We start from the raw sequence: 15,952 nt of genomic DNA, 5'->3' as shown, positions 1-15,952 counted from the left end.
AGCAATTTTATTGACATCTAACAACAATCCTTTGCTTACAGCTGAGTTTTTCAAGAGTATAGAAGGCACTTAAATAGCTTATGGAAATTCATTAATCAGGATTCATTTCATCAGTCCGACTTGCAGTTTCTTTGCCTTGTTTTCTTTAATGTGTAATATAAGATGAAGCCCTTAACCAGGTTTGAAAGAAAACCATATTAATCATTTAAGAAATGCTGTAAACATCAGATTCAGCAAGCCACAATTATACACACAAAACTGGGTTATCTGTATCTGTTTTGCATCTGTATTACCGAGAAAACTCTCTGTAACTATTTTTATTTTTTATTGCAAGCAGCTAGAGCAAGGACTATCACCTCACCATCCAAAACAGGTCATTCCACCAACAGGAAAATAAGGCTTCTTCTCCAAAGAGCTTCTATTGCAGTTTCGACTCAATGACTTTAAAAAATAAGGGCCATGATAGTTCTTATTTTGAACTGGAAATAGGTATTTGAAACTCTACAAATTTTATATAAAGAAATTTCTGAAGAGGATTGCTGTGGAAAAACAGCTTTAATCCAAAAAATTTAACATAGATCCAAACACGACAATCCAAACAATTTGTAAACTAATGTCTGTGATTGCTACTAGAGGAACAAACACAAAAATTGGCCCATGATATTTATTTTAGACACAAAGAAGCAGACAAAATACTCCATATATTTAAAATTTTTATTTTCAGCAAAATACTTCTCATTTTACTACAAGCAACTGGATCAAAACATTCATTCTTATCACATTATTATAAACTCAGAAGTTGCTTCAGTAATGTAGCAGATAGATAGTTTGAAGTTAGCAGTTTCAAGGAGGAGAGGAATGCCTGCTTTGAAATTATTGCAAAGTTGTTAGGAGGGCAAGGAAGGACATCTTGCAACAGCAAGGAGGAGCAACGCTGTTTTGGAATTTTAGGATACAACTCAAAATGCAAAAAATTGAAGAATATCCTGAAACAGCACATTCATTCAGAATAGTGCAGCAAGAGTACATCTCACATTGCCTTTGTGAGACTGTAGTCATTGCTGTTTCCAAGCGTGAGCCAGATTGCATTGAACCAGCTCAAATGTTAGTTTAGTGTCTCCTATTACTTCATCATCTGAGGTTCACATGGGCACAGCTCATGTGATATATGTCCTAATGGAAGAGGATGGGTATTCCACACTTACGTGTTAAATTTAATATTTCCAACTTCTGGTGTGCCCATTATATCTGCTGACTTTTCCCACCTCAAATTTTATTCTGTTGTTCTTCATCCTCCAGATAGAATAAATTATGCTAAAAATGGTCTGCACCACTCATCATCGACACAAAGATTATGCAAAGTTGACTGGGGAATCACTGACTATTGGTAAAATATTCTGCTCCCTCTTGAATGAGGTGTTTTTCCAGGATTTTTTTTTAATATGCAAGTCACCTCAGAAAAATGGAAGCCAAATTCCAATAGCAGTCAGGAAGAAATTTTTTACAGTGAGAGAGGTGAAACACTGGAGCACGTTGCCTAGAGAGGTGGTAGATGCCCCATCCTTAAAAACATTCAATGTCAGATTGGGCACGGCTCTGAGCAACCTGAGCTGATTGAAGACATCCCTGCTTATTGCATGAGGGTTGGACAAGATGACCTTTAAAGGTCCCTTCCAACCCAAACATTCTATGATTCTCTATCTTATTTAAATTAGGCAACTCCAAAGAGAGGCATGTTGCCTAAGAGGAAATAAATCACACAGTTCTGATGCTGTTCTGTGCATGGGTTCCGTGCAAGGAGTTTGAAAGCTAACTATTACAGATTGTAATTCTACAAGAGAAGGCACTTCCTTAAAAATATCTGCTACTGGATTTCTTCTTTTCTGTTCTGTCTCCTGTAATGTCAATATGTTGTTTTGAGTTCCAAGATCAAAATTCTCATAATTGTTTATAGCAATGAAGAAGAACACAAATCAGAACCAGGGCTTACACAGCTTATACTTCAAACTAGTTGTAAAAATATTATTTATTATTTTTATTATGTCACAAAGAGGAGTCCTTTTGTAGAATTAGCTATATGTGGCTCTATCATAATTGTATTTTTGCAGGTTTTCAAGCTAGTGAAAAGACTAACATACCTGGGGGCAGGGGGAGGCCTGTGGAGAGTTCTCTACTTCCTGCTATTTCCTATTCACTATGAAAGAAAATTCATCTACAGTTAGAGCAGCAATCCACAGTTCTGGTAAATGTGGCACTTTGTTCCTATTTCCAAAGACCACCAGTACAAACCTCAAAGGTTTTGGGAAGGACTGACAATACTTAAGTGAGCTAGACCAGGCAACACTTTCAATTCAACAAAATGAGTCAACTCAAAAGTATGCAGTTGAATTCCGGAAAGAGAGTCTTCTGTCAGTCTTCCACTGGAACATAAATACACGTTCAAGTAAGAGAAAGAGGACATTTAAATAAACACACATAGTTGCAAAGATCATGATGCTCACTACAGCACCTGCAAGAGAGGAGATGTAGGAGATGTTTGCTGTGATATTTCAACACAAACAGAAATCCACTGGATTCAGCTTTTTCATTATCTCCTTTGATTTTCACAGGGTGACTTGGCTCAAAATCTAGTGTTGGATAATAATCCTTGGTTTCTTAAAAAACAAAGTTTCTGTTACCAGTCCCATTGCAAGGAAATGTTAAGACCATCGATTGCTTTCCACACTCCTGAGAATACAAAAAACCTCGAAATGACAGTCCATTTCTCTGAACATTTCTCCATTTTTCTTAAGGTGTCCCTAGCCAGGTGACAAACTGACAGCATCATGCCTGGAAGGGAACTGTGCGGATGACTCGGTTGTTCATTGCATAGTTTTAGGCTTTCAGAGAGAGAGAGAATACCAGTTTATGAACCACCTCTGCAGTAGCTCTTATTCATCTATCCAACATTTCCTCTCCATTTCTTTCAGTGCTATATTGTATCTCACTACCCAGCCTTGATGGCTCAATAATTCAGAGAACTATGGTTCAGAATCTTACTCTTTCACAGAAAACAAAAGACCAGCTTCAGCTCACTTAGGAGATTAATAGTTCTGCTGAAATTCACACTGCTGAAAGTCACCTAACCAGGTCATACATGCTCTCATTAGGAAAAGAAGTTCCCACTTCAGATCCTTCAGAATCCTCACAGGAATAACAATCACTTCATTTCAAAAGCTTAAAGTGCATTCATGTGACAACAAAATAAAACAAACAAACAAACAAAACCACCACCAAAAAAACCCCAAACAACGAACAAAACCAAAACCAAAATCAAAACAGTCCTGCTAAGATAGCAATATTGAAAATGAAGCTAATAGAGACTGCCTTTCTTCAGAGGGCAAAATCTGCCAGGCCCTGAATGCCAGCTGAGTAGTTAGAGTCCTTTTAATCATCACAGTGTCAGCAACTACCTTCATTCCTGAGCTTTGTAACTAAGGGGTTTTTTTCAGTGCTGTAGCAAATCATAAAACAGAACTTCAGTCAGTTCTCTATGCTGTGAGAGCATTGGGATTTTGTGAAACTAGAGGGAGAGATTATACCGTATGTAGCAGTCTGGGAGAGGGTTACTCATCACTTCTTTGTAAATGGATGAAATCCATTGCTGGCTTCTTTTGTGCATTTCTGTAGGCATTACAAAGCATAACAAACCGCCACAGACCTTAGCTCAACAAGCCCACCAAGTTGGTGCAAGTACCAGTGCAACAGCAGGGACACTTAAAAGTAGGAGAGAAAAGACTGCATTCATGTGTCATAGCATAGATGTCATGAACTGTTCACCAGCAGAGTTCTTCAAGGCTGACAAATGTGTGTAGCATGCTGGAGTGTGTATGAATAGTTGGAGAAGGCAACTGTTGTGGCAAAAGTGATCTGTATTGTAGAGTTAAAAAAAGAGGCTTCTTAGACATCATAGACCTCCTCTTCCATGGTATGATGACCGACCTCTCCACGAAGTTGGTGGAAGGTGTTGCGCCTCAGGATCTCCCAGCCACGGTGAGAACTAGTCCTGGATGTGCTCCGTGACAATGACAGAGCAGACAGTTCCTTCTTGTACAGGATGTTCCTATCGATTTCCAGCTTTTCCAAATCTTTGTCATAGTTATCCCTATCCTGAGTCTTAAATGCTTCTGTGTACCGCATCATTTTGTGTTTGTTGGGATCAACCCTGTCTTGAACTCTGTAAGAGGATTAAAAAACATAAATTGAATGAAGTAGAAACATGCCAGTGTACCAACAAAACCAAGCAGCCACAAGAAGCAAACCCCTCACAAAAATATGCCTACTGACCCAGACATTCCAGAACCTGATTGTAGGCAGAGTCATAGCAGCTGCTAGCACACAATTATGTCCTAGACCTTCATCCCCATCATTGACTTCAGTACCCTTATCTGCCCGTGGTTTCCTGTCCTTTAGCTCATTTCCCAGTCATAATTTGGCCTTTCCGTTTTGCCGGCTGTAAGCTATTGGCAAAGCTACCCCACCTGACTCTAGCTCCAGATCTTTTGTATATACAGGTATATTCAACCATTTCCTTTGTTCTTGTCTTTCTGCCTCCGATACTCCATGGTTGCTAGCCTCAGGATGTCACTTTTGCAGAACTTTTATTGAACTGCTCCACCAACCCTTCTCTACATTACTTATAACTTGTCTTCTGTAATACTATCCCACACTATATTCAATGAAGATACATGTAATTTGACAGAACTAGATCACATCAACACTCTTTTCTCATAGCATCCAATGAAGAATTGTTGCTGGGATATTGCTCTTGCGAAGTTATATTCTGCACTTTGAACTGAAGGTGTTGCATATTGGTACCACTTTAGGTCTGCTGGTTCTGCTCAGCAAACCTGAAAATCCACAAGGTTCATTACTCTGCTAAAACCTGCAGAAAGTCCTATTTCATACAGCCACCACTCCCCCTTCTGGCTTTATCAGCAAAAGAAGACAGAGTTAGAAAAGACACATGCCTAAACAAAGTTTAATCTTTTCTTACCTTGGTATAAATATTGATTAAAATCAGAAATAACGAGGAATCTAGTGTTATCTAGACTACGGATACTTTGCTTGTTATTTCAGTGCCTAAACTGAAATCCTGGACCTATAATTGGCCACCTGATGCAGCCTTTGCAAAGTATAATATAGTTACGAGGTTCACGCTAGAAATAAATCTTGCCTTTAATTATTCCCGTTCTGATTTTGAATCATGTGTAGTGCAGTTCATTGCTGCTGAATGCCTAATTGATTCTGCCTCTGCCATTTCATGCATCTAATAGATAGGGGGAGCCAACCAAGCCCAGCAGTGAAGCTTTGTGATACTCATTATAAGAAGTTTGAAAGAAAAATTCAGGCCATATAACCCATGCAATTTCTGGTATCTGTCTCTTGTGACTACTGGATAAGAAAACATCAGTTGATTTCACAAGGAACTGCAGAGCAGAGCGTTCTGAGGGGAACAGTGCTTGTCTATCAATCACAGACAGAAAACAGACTGGGAAGGACTCCAAACACTCCTCCCCAGGCCACTGGGAAGGCTCTTTATTAACATCCATACATTGGATTCTTCTTCTGTCATCCTTATGTGCACACACTAGAAGAGAACTCACCTGAGATACCATCGGTCCCCTAGCCCGTACTCCCTCCCACAGATTCCAGAGCGAGGCCAGAGACACCGTGGCAGTTTCCGCTCCAGCATGACAGTAGTAGCGACAACCTTTAGAATAATAAAAAAAAAAACCACAAGGAACTCAGATGAATTACAAAAAAATCACACTCCCTTTCAAAATTATCAGTTTCATGAGAAAAATCACAGAGTCAACACTCAGTTTATCATACGGCAATTCACGGTTTTCGTCCTAACCGTGCCATTTTTTGAGGAAGCAATGGGGGTCTTAAAACCCTATTAAATTTCTTTCCTTTTTTACCTGATGGCAACAAGTAAGGTAATTAATTTGCAAGTAAGAGAAAAGGACGTTTTTTATATCTTTTATATCTGCATTAACTATCATCAGAACTTAACAATGTGACCACACAGCTACATTTAACCATTTGACTTACTGCTTTCTCACAGAAAAATACTAGGAAATGGATTTCCTGTTAAGCAGCTATATAACTGATCTGGTTGAATTTTTTTGCCTTTCAAGCAAGAGTCATGCCAACTTCTGTTAATGGATCTAAGGATGTTACTGACCTACTTGTAATCATTACCTTGCATTCTGTGTCCCCTCAGTCAATCCCTATAGTTATAATTTAACTCTCAGTTACACAGAAATGTGATTTGCAAAAAAAAAAAAAAAAAGATGCAACTTTAATTCTATTTAACAAGAGATTCCATGCTTAAGGAACAAACAGCTAGGGAGACACAGGATGGACAAGAAAGTCTGGATGGGCTTCTAGCTGCTATTTGAAGGAATACTCGCATAGCAAAGGTATACTGGAAGACAGTTTGACATGGGAAGATTTGCAGAAGAGTAGTCTCGCACTTAGACATTTCACACATAGAAAGAATGAAAGGTGGTTGATGTGCAGAAGCTGTAAAACAGAATTAAAAGGACACGGTTTATTGTATTAGTGCTTGAGAAAAATGAAGGCCACGGAAACATTTTAAAGTACCTCCTTTAGAGCACAGATGGCAGAGTAAATAATTGCACCATCTAGCAAATTTTTCCTGGACAGCTTTTCCCCTTGTTTATTCAAAGCAAACCCTCTACCACCTAAGTTAGATTACCTGGGCTCTCCAGAGCTCATCCCGCTCATGGGCCACTCTCCAGTGAGTGTCACCCATCATGGCAATTAACAAGTTGAGCATAAGGAGGGTGGCAATGATGGCGAAGGCAAAGTATACCACGCTGTACATAAAGGGCAGGTCCACGTCATAGTTTGCAGGGCCATCAATGATAGTGAGGAACAGCTCAAAGGTGGTGAACAAGGACATGGGATAGTTGTAGAACTGCCCAAGGTTTTCAGGGTTCTCTGTCTGGAAGATGATGTAAAAAGCTAGAGGAGAGCAACGAGGGGAAAAAAAGGAGAGAGAGAGTTTAACAATGGGATTCACATTGCAAGAGCACCAACAGGGTCTTATTACACAAAGTGGTCTGGGGAGGTCTGTGTTTCCATGCTACTGCAGTACCCAGCATAACAAGGGCAAATGCCTGGCTAGAATCACTGACTCAGAATATGACTGAGAATTACTTTGATTATTTATTTGCTCTCAAAAAAGTGATCTTTTCTTCTTCAAGGGTATAATAAAACTATGTCTGCTAGTCTCATTTTCCAAAGACATGTATTAAATGCTGTTTGTTTTTTAAACCTTGACTTATATATATGTAGAATTATCTGGATTGTCATAATTTCTATTACCCTGGAAAGAGCAAGATTTGAAAACCAAACTCATGAGAACAGAAATCAGTATGGGAAAAGTGACCATGTTCAAAGAAATAGAAGCTATACATCATCACCACCTTTGCCAGCTAACTCAAAGGGCAACCTGAGAATAAATCAAAATCCATGCACTTAATTCATACTAAAGAAGTTGGCAGGGGTAACATAATGCTGTTTTCCTTTTGTAGACTCACCTGATGCAAAGCCTAGTATCACCACAGCCATGAGCCAGCAAAAGCGCATAAGATCTCCAAATATCATCTGAAGAGCAAAGACAGAGCCACCATAAGGCCCAGCTGTCCCACCAAGCCACAATGCAACCCTATGTAAACCATTTTCCAGAGTCTAAGACTAAAGGAAACTTCTGCACTAAAGAGAGAATGTGAAAGTTCCAAACCCTCTGTGTAGACAAGAACTTGTCCATTTGCCATTAATGCTAGTCCTGAGGGAGAAAAAGTACTCTTTCAGTTCTCCCTATCTGCAAAGAGGGGTCAGGATGCATGTAACAAGCCCGTATTTGTTTGTGTCTTATACCTTCTGGATCATGATGGTAAAGGGTCCGAGCATCTGGAAGCCTCTTGCGAAGTACATGACATTGCACCATCCTAGCACCAGGGCAAAGGACATGGGCACCACCTCACCAGTTGTGCTGGTGAGACGCATCACCATGGTTACTAGAATCATGCAGGCATATGTGATGCTGCAAAGGAAGAAGAGACAGTGAAAAAAGTTCAATAAAGGAATCTTAGCTTCCTTTTTCTTTTCTTTTCAAAAATTCCAAGACAGGCACATGTAGACACAGCCCCATAGGCAGTGACTTCTTGGCGCTATTAACTCTACCTGTCCAGTCACTTGGCTTCCTACACACCAGTTGAGCCAGTAAGAAAAGTAAATAAAAAGAATACTCTAAAAAAATGGAGGAACTGACTCATGTGGCAAAAGACATCAGTGAGGAAAATGAAAGACAATATATTATTACACTTAAAAAGTGGTGTACTTACACAATTATGTGAAAAGGCCCTCCCAGGATGGTTTGTCCAAAGTATTTTGCCGCTCCAACTCTAAGGATATCTGGGATCTAAGAGAGACATCTTACTGACTTTAGGACTTAGATGGATTTCATTATACTATTAAACGTCACGGTAACTGCCAATATTCAAAGGATCTTGGGGCCAGACGCATGTGCTTTGTTTGCTGGTTCATAGCTTGATTTCTACATTACTTTAAAAACTGAATGATTGAGTCACACCTGGGGATGTAACAGAGATTGCTGGAAAATCTAAGAACACTTGAGCAGATTGAGAGACTCTGATATGTGGCAGAGAGATGTTGCAGCATAGAGCTGTGAGCCTGAAGTTCATATAGATTACTGAGAAGAGACCAGACAAACAGCTGAGCCTCAGAAGTGAACTTCTTCTTGGGGAATCAAAGGAGTTTGTTATAATTAAGACTCACTGTGTTAGTTGTAGTGTAGCCCCAGAGTCCTGACCAAACACAGGAAGAAGGACCTGTCCTTCTGGAATATATATGGGCAGAGAGAAAGCTGTTCACAAGCCCCATTTCACTTCTGTTCATGCTGGCATTGTTATTTGATTTTTCTCATGTAAAAGTTTCAATCTTCTGTTTCATATTATAAGAAAATCAAGTGGGGGATGTATTTGTTTTAATTTGTTTTAATTTTTATTTTTTTTTGAGAGTTCTTGGTATGGAGAACACTTAAACATGTCTACCTCAGAACTCTGGTTGAGTAAGGCTCCTGTTATAGGCCCATATAGTCACTGATCTCCAATGAAATACAAACTTTTCTGTGTACGCACAAAAATCACTTCAACCAGCATCCCTAAACACATGAGTATTTAGGGGTGCTGGGTGAAAAATGTCTAAGAATGTCATGCAACAGCTGGGATTCAGCTGGATCCACAGATGGTGCTGACGGGAACTGTGGCATTACCCTGCAGACAGTATTTGATAGTGCAGCCAGTCCTTCTAATTGCTTCTTCCACACCTGGAGTCTTACTAGTACGTTGTCACAGTCTCTGTTTCATCCAATAGATACTGTTGACAGAATCTATTACCAAAGACATATTTCAAAGCACTTAGACTAAGCAAATAACCCCCAGGAAGTTGTGAGCACAAACTGATGTTTGTCTAGCAAGTAAAATCTATCTTGATTAAACTCGAGACTATATAGCTCACTGTTTCTCTTACCTCAAGGATCAAAATTACTATGGCTCCAATGACTGTGATCAGCTCCCCCACCAGCCTCAGCTCATCCTCATATGTCATATATGATTCCTGAAAAAAAAAAAAAACAAACAAAAAAAAAACCCAAAACTCGTAGTGAAAGGAATGAAAGGAAATTAAAAATGAGGATGGGGGAAACGAAGGCCCACTGTTAGTGTAATAAACATGACTAGGCCTGACAAGGCCAGAGGTACAATCCCAGCCCCAGCAATGGAGAACAGAGCATACCCAATGCTCCTCACTGACAAAGGCCAGCTGGCAGAAAGAGAGAAGGAGGACAGCTGCAATAGCTGGCAACTGGGAAAGGCTTGGACTTTCCAGTTAAGTAGGTTAGATTAGAATTGCCCAATGCTGCCTATGGGGCCGTGACTCCTATAAACACAGTACCTGCAACATTTTCTGGACATAGATTGTATTGTCTCTGCCGCTTGTTTTGTTGCCTGTTCGAGGTTTCAGTGGTCGGTAGACGCAGCACATAGTGAAGCAGACCATGTAGAGTATATAGAATAAAGCCAGGAAACAGAAATAGGGACGACCATACATATTCCACTTCAGGCTCACCAGCTCCTTCACAGGTGTTAGGTCCAAGATCTGGCGTGCCTGAGAAAGATAGAAAGAAGGAATTAATCACCATAAGGACATTTGTTTATAAGCATGATTTACACTGTTTCCTGGGATAATGTTACAAACTCTTCTCACCTACTCTATTCAGCATTAGGAAGCTGAATTTATTCTGAAAAAATGGAATGCTTAAGTGGGTTTGGATTTGCTCAGTTCGCCAGTAAAGAGCTTTGGAAAAAAGCAAAATATGCATCCTGCAGAGAACAGCTTTTGAGTACCAGTGGGAAGTGCAAGAAAAGCATGTCAGGTACTGGAATAAATTTGTTGTCTGGATCCATATAAACACTTGAGACAGACCTATGATCTAGGTCCATGAATGCAAATACATGAGGATGTGTTATAGAAAAGAAAAGGTATTATTGTTAATTAATTTTTAGTATCGTTATATTAGGATATATACATATTAGGGGCATGCCAACTTTACAGTATCAGAAAGTTTATAAATCCTGTGAACTCCCGGGATTCAAATACATACAAAACCATCTCAGTTCATGAATTGTCTTTTACTGTAACTGGAATAAATTTTGAATAATATTTTGTGTTAAGCAAGACAGCACAGTGCACTTTACAGAGATAGATATTCTCCTCTGTGAAAAATATACATCGTTATTAGAACATAGAATTGAAAACAGGATAATTTGAACTCTGTTTTCAGCTACAGAAAAGAGGTTTCTCTACAACCACGTGAAATTCACTTAGATTTTTTTCTCCAAATTGGAGTTCTGCATTTATACATGTAACCTAACATTGGTTTCAACAGCTATTTCTGCCAACTTCAGTAGTGTCTGTGGAAACTCTTAATCTCAAGGAAACATATTGAAAGGTCCTTTAGATCATTCGCTCTCTTTGAAAAACTGACCTTGATTTAGCAGGCAACTAAGAGGACTTTAGAAAGATTTCCAAAGTTCCTTTATTTCTGTCTAAATGCAGCCTGTTTATGGACTGGGTTTTTGAAAGTTTTCACCATTCAGCTATGATGATAAAAGCTGCATTATACCTACAGTGGGATATACTGTAAAAAAACCCCAGGCTCTTTCAACTTACTTCCTTTACATTGTTTATATTATATTCAAAGTTTGGGTCCTTCTTTTTAGAAGTGCAGTGGTGGAGCTCAAATACATCTAGAAGACCACATACATTTCCAGGAATAAACAGAATCTTCAGTGAGCATCTTGCATGATATGAAAAATAGTGCTGCTGCATAAGTTGTGGTTGTGTTTCTGTCAAAGATCTGCATATATCCATACATACTGCATGGCTGAGGAATTCTATGCAAAAAGAAAGCTTAATCAAAAAAAGTTGAGACCACAGTTTTAGGAGTGACAAGGACACTCCATAAAAAGAGCAGTTGAGTCAGGAGCACTGAAGGGAAGAATCCTCTCTTATCAAACAATTCAGTTTCAAAAACTAACAGGAAGAATTCAGAAATTTTCTTAAGTGCCCTCATGGTCGATCTGGTTGATTTGCACACGTGCATATAAAGGACAAAGAAAATACAGTGAGATGCTATTGAAAAAAGAATTCAACATCTTTTCCTCTGTTGAACATTGCTAATCTATGCCTGTGAGTGAATCTATTGATTTGCTTCTGGGATGACAATTCTAAAACTTGGAAAGATCAATGTCACTCCACTCTTTTCAACTGTTTTCCTAGGATAAGATGAAATTGTGGCTACATGAACTGTCTAATAAATGTCATTACTTCTTCCTACAAACTTTGCCTCATCTATGTCCTTAGAGAATCATTACTACAAGTAACCCCATCACATAACTTTAGGTACCTAAAGGAGGTATCTTAATTAGTGATGTGGTTATCCTAAGATTTCTCTCCTTGTAGGCAACAGACTGCTATTCAGTTCACCTAAGATCTAAATTACTCTCTGAAGATACTTAGTTACTTGCATTTCTTTATCAACCACATGTAAAACTTAGGGAATCTGTATTACTTAATTAAGCATCTCAGTGACAAAAATGAGATGGGATGAATCTAGGCCAAGTGTACTTCTTAAGATTAATTTGTCCGATACGAACACACAATATTGTGTGCAAAAAAGGTCTCAAACCCACCCAAAATTAGACGCTCTACTTAGTAAGCTAGTCGGTGAAGAATGAATGTACTACATGGGAAAGATATTAATTTTAGTATGTAATGCACTACTGGCATCTATTCAACACCACAGAGACAAGAGCACTATGCTGATATGAATAAATTAAAGAGCAAATATTAGGGTCTTTTCATACTGAGTTCTTTCGAAAAATTTGGCCCATGATTCCCTAGTAGTCATAAGCAACATAGAGTCTCACTGCAAGGAAGTATATTCCACAGAAATGACAACTGCTATTTTCAAATTAGATGGATGATACTGACTCAGGTTATCATGGCCTCCAAGATCTGCAGTAGTTGAAGAGCTAGATCTCTATTTTGGAACCAAATGGATCATCTTGAAGTATTTTCAAAACAAAATTTTCTTTTTCATTCAGTTAAAAGCCATATTGTGTTAAAGTGAAAGTAAAACAAAGATATTTGTTTACTGGCACCTGCAGGCCCAGTAAATCAGCATGGAGTCTTTTTTGTGTTTTTCTGTCATCTCATTATAACCGCTTAGGGTCCATTCACAATCTGGAAGAAATCAGTATAGCTGAACTGAAGCCATAATTGTAATGACTTCCTATAGGTCAAGAACGAGCCTGTAGTCCTTCATCTGTCTTCCCTGTGTGGAATTTCTACTGATGTAAGTAGAATATGTAAATACTCAAAGTCTAGAAACAGGACTATGGCTGATATGTTTATGAAGGATCAAAGTTTGCTTTGTAGGTCAAGGGGCTCAGTTTACTCAAGAGACAGTCAAAAGCAGTTGGATTCAGCTCTTTTAAGACGTTTAGTGTTATTTCATTTGCAGTTTCTCTACCTATAAAAAAGGGAAGAATTTATTTGGCCATTCCTATAGAACATATGCAGGGTTCACATGAGCAATAAGCTACTTTTCAAAGAATCCTTTTTGAGGTTGCCAAACAAGTGCCATAATATCAACAAGGCATTTTCTGTATAAGGAAAACAATATATATTAATGACTGGAAACTACCCTCAGTTGTTATGGCATCTTGAGGGTAAAAGAAAAGGCTAACAACTAAAATTTATCTGATAAACATTTGAAATGTTTTTGTTGCATGTGGGAACATAGAACGAGGATGACAGAATATTCCTGGCTAAGAAAATATCCTGGAGAAACTGTCTGTCCATGGCTTGGATGGATGTACTCTTCGCTGGATAAAAAACTGGCTAGATGGCCAGGCCCAAAGAGTTGTGGTGAATGGAGTTAAATCCAGTTGGTGGCCAGTCACAAGTGGTGTTCCCCAGGGCTCAGTATTGGGGCCAGTTTTGTTTAATATCTTTATAAATGATCTGGATGAGGGGATCGAGTGCACCCTCAGTAAGTTTGCAGACGACACCAAGTTGAGCAGGAGTGTTGATCTGCTGGAGGGTAGGAAGGCTCTACAGAGGGATCTGGACAGGCTGGATCGATGGGCTGAGGACAACTGTATGAGGTTCAAGAAGGCCAAGCGCTGGGTCCTGCACTTGGGTCACAACAACCCCATGCAACACTACAGGCTTGGAGAAGACTGGCTGGAAACCTGCCTGATAGAGAAGGACCTGGGGGGTGTTCATCGCCAGCCAGCTGGATATGAGCCAGCAGTGTGCCCAGGTGGCCAATAAGGCCAATAGCATCCTGTCTTGTATCAGAAGTAGTGTGGCCAGCAGGACTAGGGAAGAGATCATCCCCTTGTACTCAGCACTGGTGAGGCCGCACCTTGAGTACTGTGTCTTGAGTTTTGGGCCCCTCACTACAAGACAGATGTTGAGGTACTGAGGCATGTCCAGAGAAGGGCAAGGAAGCTTGTGAAGGGTCTAGAGAGCAAGTCTTATGAGGAGCAGCAGCTGAGGGAGATGGGGTTGTTTAGCCTGGAGAAAAGGAGGCTGAGGGGAGACCTTATCACTCTCTACAACTCCCACAAAGGAGGTTGTAGCAAGGTGGGTGTTGGTCTCTTCTCCCAAGTAACAAGTGATAGGACAAGAAGAAATGGCCTCAAATTGTGCCAGGGGAGGTTTAGATTGGATATTAGGAAAAATTTATTCACTGAAAGGGTTATCAAGCATTGGAACAGGCTGCCTAGGGAAGTGGTTGAGTCACCATCCCTGGAGGTATTTAAAAGACGTGTAGATGTGGTGCTTAGGGACATGGTTTAATGGTGGACTTGGCAGTATCAAGTTAATGGTTGGACTTGATGATCTTAAAGGTCTTTTCCAACCTAAATGATTCTATGGTTCTAAAATTGGAACGTTTTTCCAAATGAGATTAGTACTTGTCTAAAGCTCCATGACTTATGTAAAAATATTTCATTTTAAGTTTCTGCATTATTATCTGGGTGATACTTAATTGAATCATCTATATCAAGCCTTCAGCTTCTGCTAGAAGACTGTTGCTTAGGGCATAAGTAGGATAAACAGGGTGTACTTTACACCTTGGTAATGAATTTGACCCACACACTTTATTGAATACTTCTAGACCTATTTCCTATTGCAATGTTGAGGGGGCCACAGCAATAAGCAAGAAAGAGACATAAGTCAAAGTGGCATAAGTGGGTTACTTTAAAGGAAATCTTATCGCACTCTACATGTTTTCCTTCTTTTGCTACATTGCCCTGTTTCCTCTAAGTCAGTCAAAGACATTGCACAAAGTGCAAGGAACATGTATATTTGAGTAAATGGACATGACCCTTGAATGGCCTAAGAAATATCCTAAAGGATCAAAAAGAAGTGAGAGATAATGAGCCTAGCTAGATAGCCTTAGGTGCTCTGTTCTATGTAGACGTCAGTATTCTAGAATTCTTTGCATAGGAGAGAAAATTTCACTTTCAAAAGGATGATATACATTTAGAAGCTTACTGTAATCTTCCTGTAGCTTAGTTCCCTTCTATTTTTGCCACTTTTCATCCATGTAAGGGTCAGAAAATACATCTTAACACCTATTTGTGTAGGCATCCCCTTAATACAACAGGAACCTGCTTCTGATTGGGGCCTAAATATGCTACTCTAGTCCAATACTGGACTGGGAAGGTATGATAGGATGGGGTGACATATTGCATTTTTCTAGAGGAGAAAGCAAACATTTTGGACCAAACATATATCAAATACAAAAAAGAATTACTATTTATGCATGCAAAAATTGCAATTACTCATATTTAAGAGAATTCTGGAAAACAAAGAAATCCTAATATCTCATGGCATTGGCGACATCTTACCCTCTGAGATTAGGAATCTTGGATCTGCGTGCACTATGTTTTGGGAAAAGACAGAGGCACAATATTCTTCTTTCTTTTAGGTTATGGTTTAGTATTCTGGAACTTATAAAGTTGTTCTATTTTTTTGACATAGACTTCTTTCCCCTGAATTTCTGTCTGTACTGCTACACATAGAAATTTAGAGGATGTTAAATAAAAGCAAATGAGAGTTTCATAGACTTCCTCCACATTGTGCAAAGCTCTCCAGTAGATGAAACTTTTGTTAGAGAAGTTTGATTAAAATTTTGATAGATTGAAATAATACTGGATGGGTAGAATTGTGCTAATTAAGGTGTCTTCTGATTCATTTCCTGTCCTATTAGAATTAT

The 15,952-nt window shown here is 39.2% G+C and overlaps 1 protein-coding gene across 1 annotated transcript in view; it reads right to left on the bottom strand.

Annotated features, from left to right (window-relative positions):
* Nucleotides 1-758: 758 nt before the first annotated feature.
* The window catches only part of TRPV5 (transient receptor potential cation channel subfamily V member 5), a 29,130-nt gene continuing 13,936 nt past the window's right edge, over nt 759-15,952 (bottom strand). Inside the window, exons 9-16 of the mRNA XM_054188107.1 lie at nt 10,051-10,263; nt 9,628-9,714; nt 8,421-8,497; nt 7,954-8,119; nt 7,614-7,680; nt 6,767-7,035; nt 5,646-5,752; nt 759-4,216 (exon numbers count right to left, since the gene is read on the bottom strand). Of these exons, the coding sequence (XP_054044082.1) occupies nt 3,940-4,216; nt 5,646-5,752; nt 6,767-7,035; nt 7,614-7,680; nt 7,954-8,119; nt 8,421-8,497; nt 9,628-9,714; nt 10,051-10,263 (1,263 nt within the window). The 3' untranslated portion in view covers nt 759-3,939. The remainder of the gene's footprint in view (nt 4,217-5,645; nt 5,753-6,766; nt 7,036-7,613; nt 7,681-7,953; nt 8,120-8,420; nt 8,498-9,627; nt 9,715-10,050; nt 10,264-15,952) is intronic.

Source organism: Rissa tridactyla, chromosome 1 (genome assembly GCF_028500815.1).
Source record: "Rissa tridactyla isolate bRisTri1 chromosome 1, bRisTri1.patW.cur.20221130, whole genome shotgun sequence".
NCBI lineage: Eukaryota > Metazoa > Chordata > Aves > Charadriiformes > Laridae > Rissa > Rissa tridactyla.
Note: the sequence above shows the minus strand (reverse complement) of the source record. Positions and strands in the feature narration are given on the sequence as shown.